Below are 17271 nucleotides of genomic sequence, written 5' to 3' on the forward strand. Positions count from 1 at the left end.
AATACAATACAATGACGATTGAGAGATGGACAAATAAATGTTCCTCAAAAGCCTGATATATCAAATTTAATACATTTTAACATGATTTTTTTTCTAAAACTAATGTAATCAATTAAACCTAAGCTGCTTCAGTCCATTAAATGTACATTTTGAAATATTACTAATGAAATAATAGTTACTCTTATGTTTTCTTTATAAAAATCAGTTAAGGTTTACTAAAGTAAACGACTAGAAGCTGGACATTTTTGCAGTTTTTTTTTTATTTTGCAAAAGTTTTAGTCACATTGATAATTAACAGGCCTTAGAAATTTGACCCACATTTGGTCAGTTTCTTTAATGTCAGGGCTCCAGGTAATTTGCATTTCATCATGCTTTAGCTGCTAAAGAGATCTCAATGTTGCTGTTTGCCTGGAAGACCTTTTCAGATAACATACTGATGCCTTTACATGAAAAAGGATCAGGGCATTGTCCAGAATGTTCAATCTTAATTTATTTACATGTGCTTTGCATGTGAATCACATGCTATTATTAGCATCAACTTATTGCCAGTAATGAAAAACTGGTTGAAATTTAAAAACTTGTTTTATTAAATAAAACCCATACAATAAAGAGCAAGTTAAATAAGTTGCATACAGTACAAAAGCTATATATATATATATATATATATCACAACTACATTATAAATATACATCACAGACACTTTGTAGAATTACAGTGATCCATGAAAAAGTAGTGCCCTCGTTTTTGCTTTCTTGTATAGACTTATATACACATCTTTTATATAAACAAAATATAAAATCCAATACATCACAGCTCATCTAAAAAAAAAAAAACATATGTACAAAGCTCGTGTTAGTTCAGGACTCATTTCTGATATAACTACTGAACTTGGTAGGCAGATTGTCCACTGGGTAAACGGTTGGGCCCGTTTTCATTGTCGGGGGTCCATTCAAAAGAATCCAGTTGCACTGCTGTGTTAGCTCAACTAAAAAGATCTTAAGTAACACTTTGGCAAATTCTTTGCCCACACACATCCTGGAACCGCCTCCGAAGGGGATGTAGTTAAACCTGGAGCCGTCCTCCAAGCCTTTGCTCATGAACCTCTCTGGCTGGAACTCATCTTTGTTAGGAAACACCTCAGCTACATCATGTGTGTCACAAATGCTGTAGATGACGTTCCATCCTTTAGGTATCTGGTAACCCTGAAGGGAAGTAAAAGAACATTTAGTGTTTTTGTGTGAAATACACCATGGGAGAACATGCAGAAACAGTCTATAATATTAATGATCAAGCCTTAAAGTTCGACTTACATTCAGTTCAAAGGTTTTGAGTGCCACTCTGAAGCCTCCAGGTACAGGAGGGTTGATTCTGAGAGTTTCTTTAATCACACATCCAGTGTACTTCAGTTGTTCCAACAGCTCCATACTTAAGGTCTTTCCAGGTGAATACATGCCCATTTCAACCTGTGAATAAAAATGGGTCCATTAGCTTACACATTGGTTTAAATGTGCCATCAAACTGAGAAGAACGTCTTGGATCATACCTTCTCCTGAATCTCCTCTCTAACTTTCTGCACCACTTCTGAATTCAGACCCAAGAACATCACCAATGAGGTTGCAGTACTAGCGGTGGTCTCGTGACCTCCAAACAGAAGCTCAGTAGCTGCTTCTTTCATTGCCTGAGGGGAAAACAAACACTTTATTAATGATGTTCACTGACTGGATGTCACTTACTTTTGGGAATAAAACAATATCCGAGAAGTCTAATGAGAATTAGTTACCTGCAAACTAAAGGGCTCTTCACTTCTCCTGCTGTTCTCAATCAACAGCTGAAGAGCATCTTTGTGTTCTTGCTCATTTTCATTGTCATCATCTTGAATTTTCTTCCTGATGTTCTCCTCGATTTTGGAATGAATGAAATTGCGTGCTCTCAGACCCTGCCAGACAAATTACAGGTTGTTATTTTCCAAAGTTTAATTCACATACCGAAAATGCATCATTCTACAATAACTTACCCTGTACAAGCCACTGAAGGGAACATCAATAGGCAGCGAGAACAAGTTTTTGATCATTTCCTCAAAAGCTTCCACCAGTTCCTGCTCATCTGTCTTGATTTGCTCAGGCTCGAAACCAAGCAGGATTCTCATGGCTATACGAAACATGAGTCGTTTCATCTCTGGGTAAACCAGCACACATGGATCTCTTTGCAGCCAGTCTTGTATGGCACTCTTCACCTCCTCCTGGATAACTGGGATGTAGTGCTCAAGAGCATCTCTTGAGAATGCTCTCATAATGGCCTAAACCAAACATTAAAAAAAGAAATAAATCAGTGCATCTTTTTAAACATGTTTTCATTTCAATGCAAAGATTGAAGATGAGGTTTACAGTCTTAACACTGTAATATGAGAAGATACTTGTGGGAGAGAGAAGGTCCCTGCAACTCTTAACCCTAATCGTTTGTTTAATCAAGGAACATCTCAAGTGCCTCAAATCCTTTGGTATGGTATGGCTTTATAGGAGGAACCACTGACATACTTCAAAGGTCTTGCATAAGTTCCTCAGAGAACATTGTAATGTAGTAAAATATTAATATTTACAAAACACAAAAGTACTGATTCGCATCCTTACCTTTTTCTTGTTTTTGTGTTGAGTGCCATGAACACTGGAGAGCGTGTCAGAGCCCAGGATAGCTCTCACTGATGCTGGCCACTGAACAGAAACCAGCTTGTGTTCGCCCAACAGAATCTGCCTCACGTTATCAGCTCCCATCACCCTGACAGTCGGGTTACCAAAGAGGTGCGTTTTGTAGATGCATCCGTATTTCTGGCGTTTCATCCGGAGGAACTTCCTTCTCTGTGTGTAAGGACAACGCGTTATTGGCACAAAGATTCCAAACGCACATTTTACTCCACATGTATCCGATAATAACACAGCAAAACATTAGTGTGCATCGCATTTAAATTAATTCAGCTGAACTTTTGCAAATGGCAATAAAAGCGCACGCGTACCTGGAGGATCAGCTGGAGCGTTTCTCCAATGAAGGGTAAGCCCATGGTCCCTGGCGGCAGTGGACTTCCACAGTTCGGATCGACCCGGCGAATCAATAACATCTCCCACAACTTAACCGCGGCGAGAAAGAGCAAAACGGGCAGCACGATAGTGCAGAGAAAGGTGACTATAAGAGTGTACAGCCCCATGCTGAAGCGCGCAAAATCGCAAAAGAGCTTCTGGTTAGGAGATGCGTCTTTACGCGCAGACTGAGAGCGTCCTCGCTTGTGCGCCCTTATATATCCATTGCGCGCAGGTCTCCTCCTGTTACCTTCCTCAGATAAATTAGTTCACACAAAGTTCATCTTTAATTGTGGTGTCATCTCGCCCCGCCCACAGGGCAGAAGCTGCTCCAAACTCTGAACCATTTGTTATAGGCGCATTTTAATACCACCTCCTGTAGAAGGCAGACAATCCTGAGATTTCACTTTGAAAAGGTGTTAATTCCCCGGGCACAAAAGGAAGCATCCGAGGCTCTTTTGTTACCAATATTCCCGTCGTTTACACTCATTACTCTGGGCACAGAGGATTTAATTGAGGAGCTTAAACTGTGACGCTCTACTTTTACATTTTAAATCCCTTAAATGTTCCTCTTTTTGTCCTTCTTTGCCGTGGGGGTCCTTAAAAGGCCATTACACAGGCTTATCTACAAATGTACAGTTTATATATATATATATATATATATATATATATATATATATATATATATATATATATATATATATATGTGTGTTTGTGTGTGTGTGTGTGTGTGTGTGTGTGTGTGTGTGTGTGTGTGTGTGTATGTATGTGTGTATATGTGTGTATGTATATATGTATATATATATATATATTGTGTGATATATATATATATATATATATATATATCATATGTGACCATATGAAAAAAGAAAAAATAATTTAGGATTATTTCTTTACTATTAAGTAATATTTTACCTTACATTGTGTTCTCTGTGTTTCTATTAATATAGACATGTACAGATTATTTTCTATTAAAAAAATACATTTGGGTCATTATCAGGAACAGATTACAATATCAATATACATTACAATAGTGAAATTGTGTATATCACTTATTTTAAGTTGTAGAGGTCAGTGATTGAAATAAGTTCTGACAGTTCTATGTGTTGTCAGGGCTGTGTTGCTGGATCTGATCTCATATTAGACTTTAACCTGGAACTGTGCCATAGCTGTTATGCCCTGTTTTCATGTGAAGCAGAGTGTGCAGTAATATCATAAATATGATTATTGTCTCACTGAGGGTTCAAACTTGGGTCAGCTTAAAAAGTGACGAAGCAGAGCAAGGTTACCGGTACATAAAGAGCAAACACCCACAGTCTGAATTACTGTTTTTACGACAGCCATAACGTGGAAAAAACAAGCTGTGAAGTCAGTCAGTTAAAGAGACAGGATGGCTCCAAATTTTCCCTCTCTTCATTCTTTGATGTGTGTCTGCCCTGCATTTCACCTTTCGTCCTGTGTGTTGGGGTGGGGAAAACTCCCGCATGACATATCTATGTTTGAGGGTATTTTAGGCATGTGTCTATGTAAGCAACGTGTTCATATGTTAACCCATTACACGACCATTGCCATATTTATTCTTCAACATGACCTGACCGTGCCAAATGCCCTAAGTGAACCTTCAAACTTGGCCTTATTTGTGAATTTGTGCAATTATGAGACTTGTTTTCCCTCGTAAGAGTCAAAGCAGTGTGTGAAATGCTTTGACGAACCTTATAAACTCTTTCAACCTGAGCCAAGAGCAATGGAACCTGAAGTTCAAGGATAGTTCACCGTAGACAGCTTGTATATTTTTTTCCTTTTTATAGCTCTCAAATAGTGTTTTATTATTGGTATGTTTTGTTTTGTTTTTCTTTTTTTATATCCGGTATGTAAACTGTGACACTAATCTAGTGTGGTGTTGTAGTTTAACCCATTTAATCCACTGGCAACATTTGTGACCAAACTTTTCTGTTGCGTTTGAGTCATTTATATATTTTACAAAGAACTGTCAACTGTAAACAAAATTGATTTTATATCAACATATAAAGCTGTTTTAATTCCAGTTTTGCCATCTGAAAGATGTGATACAGGCTATGTCATAGATCCATAAATGAAATCATAAAACATACAAATATACAAATATATATGTGACCCTGGATCACAAAACAAGTCTTAAGTCACTGGGGTATATATGTAGCAATAGCCAAAAATACATTGTATGGGTCAAAATTATTGATTTTTCTTTTATGCCAAAAATCATTAGGATATTAAGCAAAGAGCATGTTCCATGAAGATATTTAGTAAATTTCCTACTGTAAATATATGAAAACTTAATTTTTGATTAGTAATATGCTTCATTTGGACAACTTTAAGGGCAATTTTCTCAATATTTAGATTTTTTTGCACTCTCAGATTCCAGATTTTCAAATAATTGTATCTTAACCAAATATTGTCCTATTCTAACAAACCATACATCAATGGAAAGCTTATTTCTTATACAGATGATGTGTAAATCTCAATTTTGAAAATGACCCTTAGGCCTATGACTGGTTCTGTGGTCCAGGGTCACAAATATGGAATATATATACCAAATAATATATATATATATATATATATAGAGAGAGAGAGAGAGAGAGAGAGAGAGAGAGAGAGAGTTGGTTGCATAATACCATGTACATGTCCATGGATCCAAAAACATGATGATTTAGCTGGGCTTGGAATACTGTGGGATTCAAATTAATAGTCCTGACAATAAAACTGAATTGAATCTTAAGTGCCTATTCTATTCTTTAACATTTCAGTCTAAATATTCACAATCGCTTTGCACTGATTATTATTTTCACCACAAAATTGAGCTAAATCATGCAGTAAGAGTTTTCATTACTAAAACTAGTACTCTAAAGGGAGCTGTCCAAACGCAATGCATCTATGCTGTTTGCAATTTATTTCTCAACTGCATGTTTATTTAGCGATTTTTGGAGAGTAGCTAATATTCTGAGTCATCGCTGACCATACATGGCACGAATGAGCTGTAATACCCAGCGCTGAGTTTGTGTTGCTCTCAGTGCTCGTTCCCGGGCGCTGGTGACCCGCTGGTGACCCTGCAGCGCGGACCCTGACATCTCTGTGAACTCTGGGCGCAAAGCTCGTCAAGTTCACTGTCCATCAAATAACGAGATACGCAGCCTGAGCAGCAGTAATTATCCACACTCCCATCTATTCCGCGCTGTCCATCACAAAAATCAAATCAAGGGCATCATTAAAGCCACTTACAGTAATGTTCTAACTGGGGCCCGAGATAAACAGCCTTTCACTGGTGTGCGAGAGAGAGTTTTAATTGGAGCCTTGGATGTAGATCGTCGCTTTTATCACAGTTTCATCCTCATCACCGAGTTCTTCATATGTTTAGATATACAGCTTTCAAATGGTGGTGAGAAGTAGTTTGCGAGCTTTATAATGACTTCAAGAAGGGTTCGACTTTTTAAATGAATTTGTCAGGACGCAATATGCGGATAAGTTTCGCGCAACCCAAATTGTCTTTTGCTGGGCACAGTTAAACGACAACCATTTGAGAGATGTTTAAAAACACTTTTTTTTTTTGTTACAGAAGCGCTTGAATAGTGTATTGTTGTAATTGTTACTTCCTCAGACGAACGTTACCCGTTCGCAAGCCTCTATTTAGTGCGCCCTTACTTGTAATCTAAATTTTTATGTTTGGAAATGTAGCCTACTTATAATTATCGGAAAAAAGACTTGAGGACCCAAGCCTTAATTAGGGGCGCCAGATCCCCCCATCCCCTTATAATTCGCACCCATGATAAAAAAGGAAATCGTTTTCGATTACCATGTTTAAAAATGTCTCTGGGGAAATTGCTTTATATACCCTGTGATCATATGAAATTATTAATTGCCAGTTATTTCAGAATATATACAGATGATAACCCGCGCATCGTTCCCTCGGATGACGTGTACGCAGCATGCTCCTGGTTGATGTTGTTGTTAACTCGCATAAAATGACTCACATTAGTGACACGTGGCACAACTATAGGTAGTGGATTTGTCTTTGATTTATGAGTTTACATGACATATAGACCCGCGAACGCAGTTTGAACCGTGAGCACCGCGGGAGGGGGTCACGAGAGCACAGCCAAGCAGTTCACTAAAGGGTCAGACTGAAGACTGACTGTAAGCTCCAGCCTCTAGAGCCTCGTTCTGCTTTTTATTTGCATTTAAAAATATTGCTGCTATTAAAGGCTCTTTCCTTGCCAAACTAAACAAAACGATTAGATAACAGAATATATGAAATGTTCCTAACAGTGTTACTAATGGGTGAAAAGAGCTTATATGGTAATTCCAATTCTGCAGTAGCTTTTGGACTCGCCTTCTAAGAATATATATATATATATATGTGTGTGTGTGTGTGTAATCAAAGTGACTTCAAGGTGTGACTTTAAAGTTACTTATGCTTTTATTTACTTTATATTCACTTATATTTACCTATATGTATCTACTGCAGGTACATGCTGAAGCTCTTGATGACATTTCCCAATCAAAAAACCCCATCAAAAAAAAAAAAAAAAATATGTATGTATGTATGTCAGGAGGATGTCATTAAGAAACTGATAAAAAGGTTTTTGTTTTGTTTTTTTCATACTGGTCAAAAAAAAAAAAAAAAAAAAGGCAAAGTCTGATTGCACTGTAAGTCACTTTGGATAAAAGCGTCTGCTAAATGCATAAATATAAATGTAAACAGAAAAGAATAACAGAAGCCTAAAGAAAGATTGGACACAGGTAAAAACTAAAAAAGTTTCAACTAATTAAATTAAAACTATTCCTAACAAAATAAGAAAACATGTTTTGTTGAAAGAATAGTCGAGAATCTTTTTTAATAAATAGAGAAAGTTTTTTTTTTTTTGATGTTAGATTTAAAGAAGGCAGTTCTGTTGAACGATTATATCTATAGGCACTAGTTTCATATCTGTAATGCCTCAAATACCTACAAATTCCAAATGCAAAAAAATCCAACAATCATATGCTTAGCATTTTGATAATAAGTTAATTCTGCATAAATGTATTTATATTTATTGATTTGATAATTTAAGATATATATAAATAAAAAAAAACTGTAGCCAATGTAATAATTAAGCTGCATTTTATTGCAAAAATGCAAAATATAGTCAGAATTATTCATATAGAGTATTCAAGTAATAAGTGCACTCTGGTCAAAAATAAAATAAAAATAAAAATCAAACAGAAAGACGAGCTTGAAAGTACAAATAATGAATCGTATCTGCAAGGGATGTGAATGAGAAATGATGTGAAATGAACATGGAAGGATGAACGACAGGTACTGTTTACATCTTTGGGATTCTCTTGGTAGCCAGTTTCAATTCTGAGCAGGTGAATTTTACATTTGTTTGTGAGTTTTCATGATGATTTTGGACATTCCTTATCTCACCTCTAAATGGAAAACCTTTCAGTGATCAGTTTTTCTTGGTGTGAAGAACATTTAAAAAATCTAAAGAAACTTTTTTTTCCACAATAAAGAAATGGAATGGAAAGTTTCCATGGATGTTAAAGGTTCTTCTTGGAACCACAGATGCCAGTAAAGAACCTTTAGTTTTAAGAGTGAATGTAGCTCTCCAAAGCTGTGTGACTGAAAGCCTTAGATCAGGATTGGTTCAGAATGAGAATCTTGAATCTAAGAATCTTACGATTAAGATTTTTTTTTGTTTTTTTAATTGGTGTAATGTCTCACTTTGTGTTTCTTCTTGTGAAGGTCCCCCAAGGAGTTTGCCACTGAGTTTGGCCCCTTATTTCATCTCAAGTCGTCTGACATAACCTTCAAAAAAGCACTTTATTAGGTGAAAAAACACTTGCAAAGTAGATACCAAAACGTATTTTTTACTAAAATTTTTCTTTCTTTCTTTCTTTCTTTCTTTAATATATTGTATTTTTTAAGCAATCTTTAATAGTCTGTTATCATTAATCGTCTGTTATTCTGAATTTAGCAGCTTGAATGTCTGCCGATATATCCTGCCATAGAGAAAATCCCGACTGGAATACATGGGAACTGAAGTTTAGAAATATCATCCAGCCATCATCTTAGTATGACTTAAGATGCACTTAAACAACAATTAAATGCACAATTAAAACAATTACACTGAATATCTAACAAATAACATTAATATTAAAAATAATGTATACCCAACAATAGAATAAGATAATACACCAAAACAAAGTTTAGCATGGCTGAGTATCTTAATTTAAGTTGATTAAAAAAATTCTGATCTGTATATACAGTGGTAAAGATATTAGAAGCAAAAAAACAATGAATCAAATGTATTTTTGTGGTGATATTTTATTAAAGCACACAAATAAAAATGGGTGGACCTTGGAAACAACTGAAGTCACTTGGGTTTGTGTAACTCCAGGTAATGCCAGTTACAGATTTTTGAAGATTTTGATTCTGTTTGCCTCTTTGAAATGTTGAATGCCTGGGTGCCACTTTACAGTAACTTTCATTATTAATATTAACAAACATTCCACAATGCTTAACAGATCATTAGTTAATGTACAATCAAATACTTCATCTGTTCTGACATCTGAATGTAAAGGAACTACTGATTTGTTAAGCGAGTCTTTAAGTTATGAGTGTTATTTTAAAGTGAATCCAATATTAGTGTTGTTACAGCCATCAACAGAAAACTGAAATATGGAAACAGATGACAAATATTTTAACTTTACATTCCATTTTTTCTCCCATTTTAATAAAATATTATGGTATATACAGTGGTGCTTTAAATACATAAGCAGCATACAGTTGCTTGTTAAAATGCTAACTTAAATAATTCTAAGTGCAAAATGCCTGGTCAAAATACATTTTAAGAAACAAAATAAAGAAATGAATCTGAAATTTTGTAGCTGGAGTCTGTAGCTTGACCAATTATTGCTTATTTATTTTCACCTAAAAATGAGATTCTAAAGCGTCTGAACCCAAAGCTTTCATTTCCCCCTGAGAAAATAAAAATGAAATATAATTCTGTGGTGCATCTGTACATTTTTCAGTGAAATGCAGCTGACAATTTGAGATTCTTTTTAATAAAGAAGTGCTGTTTGTGCACACAAGTTAAAACAAAGTCTGCCAACATAAAAGAAAAAAAGACGCATTCTCATGCAAATGTTTAGCATTTATAAGTTTAACTTCAACTCGAGGCAGACCGATGGGAAGCATGATTCCATAGCAGTGTTAAATATATTTAAAATTATTTACAATTTAAACTTCATCCATGTTACACCAGGGAGAATTTCATACAGGTTGCAATATGACCATCAGCATCACCAGTCACATCCACACTTCCGCTCTCTCAAGTGTAGTGTTAGGAGTCATTGCACTTTCACAACGTACAAAACATAATTCTCAACCTTTAAAAATACATTACAAAAAATTACTGCATAACTTCATATGCTCACTTTTTTTTTTTACTCTTCACATTTGCCATATATTTACATTATTAACCTACAGTGCTGAATATTTTGGCAGAAGACATGGAGGATGCAGTCAAAATATACCACAGTACTTTAAGAGTAGTTACCTTACAGCAAAGTAATAGGATTTTGAAAAAAAAGGGGCCAAAGCAAGAAGTATAACGTAGCTTCTAAGTTACATTTTCAAACCCAGCCCAGTGTTTGGACGACTCTAGGAATGCTGGGACATACCATTCACCAGACTTCTCAGCTGCTTCACTACCGTCTCAATCAATTTCTGCTTGTCACGGTCGTTCTTCCTGAACTGGGAGAAGATGTTGTTCTTTTTACTTGTGTCTTTCATCCTGGAAAAGCAAAATGAGGACATAATATTACAGTCAAATAAATATATGGCAGACAGTATCGCAGTCCAGAAAACAGCTATTATTATTGTTTTCAACATTTTAGAATAATAAATTAGGCATAAAGTCTTTAAAACTACTAAATAATATAATTATTTACTGACCAAACATATTAAACAAATGTAAATAGTTTTATACACTTTGTACAGACTACAGCTCTGCTGTAAACCAGGGTTATTTTAAAATCACTGAAATACTAAAAGTTTTTGTAAATATTTTGTATTTTTACATTTTCTGTTTTCATTCATTTTCTATCAAGTTTTAGTTCATTTAGTTTGAGTTATTTTTGTATTTCAACTTTAAATGAAAACAGAAAGGTTGCTTTGGATGCATTACCTGAAATACAATTTGTTTAATTTGACTTTATGTTTAACTAATATTTTTACACACACACATATATAATGAAAACAATATCAGTGTAAATGCATATTCTTCATTATTTGCATGCTATATCAGATGCCTATTCTATTCTGCATATGCATCCTAAACACACTTAAATATGAATATCAAACAGACATTTTTCAGTGTAGTAAGAATCATAAATCATGAATTAGTAATGATATAGTGATCCGTGACATGATATGTGAATTATTCAAATGATATTATTATTCAGCCACTCTGTACAGTATGCATGCTGCAGTAGGTGTGGGATGAATAAATGATGATGAAATGATGATGTATGTAAAAGTCTGTTCATGCAGCATATCACAATACTATGGAAAAAGAGAAATCCATGTTGGATCTACGTACCCTCTGTTGACTCTGGCATTGGTAAGTAAGAAAAAAAAGAGAGGACGAAGATTATATATCAGGTTTAAAGGACAAAGCAGAGCTCCACTGATCAAATCACTCTAACCTCATGTTTGAGGTACTGTTCTGAAACTAGTGAGCCGCCAGCTGCCTTCTAAGGCAACATCATAACCATCATATTTATAACAGTAACTGTTGTAAAGCACTCTAGGAAGCTTGAAGGATTTCAGTGGAGTTTGATATTAGCATTGAGCTGAAGGAAAGAGTAGAAACAATACATACTTCTCCAAAAGTGCTAGCGCAGTGGAGGGGTTCACCCGCAGGTACTTTGAGGTGGGCTGTCCATAGTCTGCCAGGTACGTGGACCAGTCCCACACCATGAATAGATCTAGAAGCTGAAACACAGGACAAAGTACACAATGGTACACAATCAGTCAAAAAAAAAGAAAGAAAAAAAAAAAGAAAATCAACCACAGTTTCAAAACCAGACATTCATAAAGATAAAATCAAGTTTTTAACTTTAACCAGAACCAATAGTACAGGCAGTAAAACAAAAGTGAAGAAGAATAAAATAAGTGTATTTTGCATTTGTTTTCATTAAACATACACTTTTATGCAAAGAGCTACAAATAAAAATAAAAAATAAACAGCAAAAATGTATAAGCTGCCACACTATTTGACCAAAGAATTTCCAATGAATGTATAAAATTATAGATTTCCAAAGATCATTAAATATAGCGTAAATGTATTCAAGCCAACAAAATATAGCAGAGCTGAGAATAAAGTGGGAAAAAAAAATCTCTTAAATTTTCAATATTTTATTTATTCTCATGACTTTCCAGGCCTGTTCAGGGTTATTATAGTCAACAAAAACTAAAACCACAAAAACATTCTCATTAATTGAAATAAAAGAAACAATAGCTGAAAAAAGTAAAATATACTTTTTTTTCCCCCTCAAATATTGTTATTAGTTGCCAAAGCAACATTTCTCATTTTACTTGAGGTAAATTTGAAACTAAAATAACTAAAACATGGTTAAAAATGATAAACAATATTTTTATAGTTCTATAGTTTTATATTTAAAAATGACAAAACACACAACAAAACTACTAAAACTTTAACTAAAATTAAAATAACAACAAAATATAAAAAAATATCCTGGGAACTCCCAGATATTTTAAACTTTTTCTATGCAAGGACCCTGATCATAACTAAGTAATTAAATAAATGAATAATTCATAAGTTGCCCAAAGAGAAGTGTGTGAGGTCATACGCTAATGGTGGGGGTTAGCACTAGGGCACTTGTTGGGGATCTGGGAGCACTTTAAATGCAAAAGGAAGAGAAATCCCTCCGTGACCTCCAGATAACCCACGGAGGAGCTAATCCTGGCTCCACGGTGCTCTGGTCAGTGGGCTCCCTGCCACTCGGCAACTCTGATTCAAAGCAAAGCTCTGGACACATTGAACTTAATTTGCTGGAGAAGGGCCAGATCACTCACCTCTATGTATGCAAATCAATATCAATCAATGGGGGACAATTCCTTGATGGCTCGTTCATTATGGAGGGCCGGGAGAGGAGGGTTCAGGGGGTAATAGCACTTCACACCTACTATGTGGTCCGTATTGAGGAGGTCTGTTTTTCGGACCATTATTTAGTGCTGTTTGCTGCTCCTGCTGGGCTGTGACAATATTGCTGCTAAACACAATAAGACCCTGCGGAGTATCATGTGCTCGTAAATGTCAATATTTGCAGACCATGGGCTGGGCGATACAGTTAAATCAATTATCCAAAATAGATTTAACTGTCATTTAAGGTATACACAATATAAGTTCATGCATTTCCTGGATACCCAACTAATGACTAGTTTGGACTGTTATGAATTAGCTCTTGATGAATATTCGATAAACGGTGGGATCCAAAAGTTCCAGACCACACTGAAAATCTAGGGTATAAAATCTAATTTGAAGATGAAAAAAAAGTTGTACAATTTCAAAAATACATACATAAATATTTAAAAGAATCAAATAATATTACAAAAAAATATTAAAGCAATATCTAAGATTCTTATAAATCATGAAAAAAAATGTATTCACTAATCAGACATTTTAACATTATTTGTGTGCCCTTAATTAGGATTATTACAATCCAAATAAAGTGCATTTCTCCCAAAGGGTAGCTCCAGTCTAAAAGCCCTGATATACTTCAAATGAAGTTCGTTTTCGTTCTTCGTTTTGGGGCAAAAAGAAGTTCGAAAATGCTGAGCGACGGTGTTTCTGAACATTCCAACACCCCTGCGCTGCTGGAGGCGGGGTGTAGATTAATGTAAACGTGTCACGATGCTTGCGCATATCCCCTAAACACAACAACAATGAAATGATGAAGTGTAGGCAATCTAGGTGTGAGATGGGCACCAATGGTCAGAATATTATAGACAAAAGAATAATGATTAGCAGCAGTTCAGAGTCATGTTTGCAAAACAAAAGAACCATTCTATTTCCATAATCAGTCCTTTATGGGAAGTGTGAATGTCTCATAGTCTGAAAACTTTAGCATGATGTGGAAAAAAAAATTTGAGTCAGTTTCTTACTTTATTGTTCATTTATTTTATTAAACTGGATAAATTGTTATACCTTTTTATATTTTATGTGGTGTCATGATTTACTTTTGATAAAAACAAAGGGTTATTATTGTATGTTCGTTTGGCATTTCATTTATTGCATACCCTTTAAATTCGCTTATTGAAAGAACAACAGCAGCAGCAGCAGTATGGTGTAACATTTATTTGAAACACATGTAATTGGTACATGCTACCTTATATCTTTACTCTTTCCTTTTTTTCTTTTCATGGCTTTTGAAAACTTCTCGCAGATGTTTCTCTACGTTGCTTTTTGCATAACTGCATAAATGCTTTCTCTGAATCATTAGTCTCTCCGCGAGCGATTGTACAGGTGCTGATATATTTGTGCCAGCTCAGCTATTCAGCACAGTGTATTCATGAGATGTTGTTCTATGCTCGGACCTCTGTGGAATGAGAAACGAACCGGGGGGAAAAAAATGCATGTCAAAGAAGGTGGATTTTCAGAACACACCCACCGATTGCGTAACCGCCACGGACCAATAGAAGCTCAAAGGTGTTTAGGAGCCAAAACTTTGGTGAGCTGTTTCGAACTGCTAAAACGAACTCAAAACGAACTTCATTTCGGCCTAATTTTGTTCGAAATGACATCATATTAGTTCGTTCTTTGATTTTGTTTGAAATATATTGGGGCCTTAAGTGCACTAGCCACTGAAACACTAATCATGACCTTTTAGAGATCTCGCCGCTACAGACTCACAAGACCTGATAAAGTTCACAGTGAGTAATCTACAGAAAAAGTCCACCTCTGAATGTTTCAGCTGAAGATGAGTTGAAGATGAGTTATAGAACTATCCATAGAAATGAGGATTTATTCAGAGTTGCATTTTGTCTGGTACAAAACAATGAATGATTTTAAATTTCAATTATGATGACAGCATTACTCTTGACATTAAATACACTAATATATACAATAATACACCCTGTATATATATATTCCGCTTTGAAATCAAAGGAATAAATTACATTTTACAATATGTAAATTCAAGTGTGCAGACAGTTTATTTTTTGAGATTTTCAGTCTTGTTTGTCTGGCACCTTGGTGATCGTGAGTAACTCCTTCTAAACAATATGTAAAAACAGAAAACAGTTTTTTAAAAATGTAATATTTTTAAAAATTAGTTTTTACTGTATTTTTGATCAAATAAATGCAGCCTTGGTGAGCATAAGAGACTCCGAAGTTTTGAATTGTTTTGTTAATGATGAAGCATTCATGTAGCTCAAACCATACAGTATGTAAGTAAAAGTAAAAAAAAAAGAAAGAACTGAATACCTAAATTAATGCTATATTGATTAATTAATGCTATAATTAATTTTGATTATTGCTTAAGTTTTTGACTTTTTTCATGTTTTAAATGTTGTCTTAATTGCTAATTGTTGCAAAAAGTAGCTAGTACTAGCTGTACTACCATTAACAACTGATCTATTGTCACACTACTGAAAAAAGGAGTCAAGTTAGCAGCATCGCTACTTTTAAATAATTACTCGTGATGCTGCTGAAAGTGAAGAACACAGGAAAACTTGGCATGTTCAGAAATGTGCCTTCAGACATTTAAGTTTCTCTTAAGTGATGTGAACAAGTGAATTTTTAGCAGTATTAGTACAAGCACCTGCAGCCCTGCACAGTGTCACCTTACAGACAACAAGAACTTAAAACATTTAAAACACAACAGAGTAAACAAGAGCCTCTCCATTAGCCGCTGCATGACTGGCAGGGAGACTTTGACCTCTCTATCTGGTGTTGGTACAAGCTCCCAAAAAAAAAGAAAAAAAGCGGTAGCCCGGCATCTACTCCATGTAGGACTGCGATAAGAGCTCTGCGTTGTAATGCATGATGGGAATCATGCATTACACGGGGGGTTGGGGTGAATAGGTAAATTCTGATGGCCAGCACTCCGCTCTCCTTATCTCTGACCTTGTCCGAGCTCGCTCTGCCTGAATTGGAGCCAGAGCTCACTGAGAGCACCTGAGAGAAGCTGTCATCAAATCCTCCAAGAAACCAGGTGAGGATCAAAGTAGCGTCACACTAAAGGTAATCGAGGGGTGAAAGAAGCCACCCCGACCGGTGCATGGCATGCAGATAAAGCTAGAACTGCACGTTTCTTCATTTCCAATGAACAGGGTTTGAAATTGCACCCAAAAATAAAACTGTGTCATCATTTACTCACCCTCATGTCATTCCAAACTTCCTTTTCTTCTGTGGAATACCAAAGGTGTATTTCTGAGGAATGAACCCATTTCACGGACTGTGATGATGCAAGTCCACATTTACTAGTATTTTCTTCTTTTTTTTTTTTTTTTTTAATGTATCGTACACTTATATTTTGAGTCAACACAGCCGCATGAGTGTTTCTTCAACGGCTGACAAGAGTAACTGCAAATTTGACAACTTTCTCTTTTCTGACAACTGTAATCTATCCCTTTAAATGGGAATCAAAATTTGCGTACATTGTAATCAAACAAATCATTGAAAACTTGACGTTAATGGCATCTAATTAAGTCATATGGTCTTCTTTTATGGGTGAACCATCCCTTACTTGGAATAGAGCAGCCAGGACATCTTGAAAAACACAGCTTGTGTTCTACACAAATAAAGTCAGGACAAGAGGGTGAGTAAATGGTGACAGAAATGTAATTTTTCTTTCTTCAACAGCATGCTGAAAATTTTTAAGTAACACTGCAGCATGTGTGATTTGAAGACACTTTCAGCTTTCTAATGAACATAAAAAGAGGTATTAGAAACCAAAGGGATTTTAAACATAGTATTATTAACTCCACACCCAAATAATACTTCCTTATATGACATACCTTTGTAGAAGAAACCTTGACGCGACCTCGGTTTTACACCTTAAGCACCTCAGGCCCAGATTAAAAGTTCAAACTTCAAGCAGCACAAAAAACAGGACCAAACGAAGAAAGAAATCCTGATAGCATAATGAACCCCAC

General features: G+C 35.5%; 2 protein-coding genes across 8 annotated transcripts in view; both read right to left on the bottom strand.

The window, feature by feature from the left end:
• Window positions 1–255: 255 nt before the first annotated feature.
• On the bottom strand, window positions 256–3403 carry LOC109052662 (cytochrome P450 26A1-like). The gene is made up of 7 exons (XM_019070073.2): window positions 3008–3403; window positions 2628–2852; window positions 2015–2296; window positions 1781–1936; window positions 1544–1678; window positions 1311–1463; window positions 256–1202 (listed from the first exon to the last, which is right to left on the bottom strand). Exons 1-7 carry the CDS (start codon window positions 3194–3196, stop codon window positions 858–860), a joined length of 1485 nt encoding a protein of 494 aa, XP_018925618.2. The 5' UTR covers window positions 3197–3403; the 3' UTR covers window positions 256–857.
• A 5990-nt stretch (window positions 3404–9393) lies between these two features.
• Window positions 9394–17271, bottom strand: part of LOC109052661 (exocyst complex component 6) — a 48327-nt gene continuing 40449 nt past the window's right edge. For 4 of the 7 annotated variants that reach the window (XM_042767261.1, XM_042767257.1, XM_042767260.1 and 1 more), the window contains 3 exons: window positions 11972–12084; window positions 11690–11701; window positions 9394–10882 (listed from right to left, as the gene is read on the bottom strand). In XM_042767261.1, the coding sequence (XP_042623195.1) occupies window positions 10750–10882; window positions 11690–11701; window positions 11972–12084 (258 nt within the window). In that variant the 3' untranslated portion in view covers window positions 9394–10749. The remainder of the gene's footprint in view (window positions 10883–11689; window positions 11702–11971; window positions 12085–17271) is intronic. The other 3 variants (XM_042767262.1, XM_042767258.1, XM_042767263.1) reach the window with 1 other exon arrangement.

Source organism: Cyprinus carpio, chromosome A12, assembly GCF_018340385.1.
Source record: "Cyprinus carpio isolate SPL01 chromosome A12, ASM1834038v1, whole genome shotgun sequence".
Classification (NCBI taxonomy): domain Eukaryota; kingdom Metazoa; phylum Chordata; class Actinopteri; order Cypriniformes; family Cyprinidae; genus Cyprinus; species Cyprinus carpio.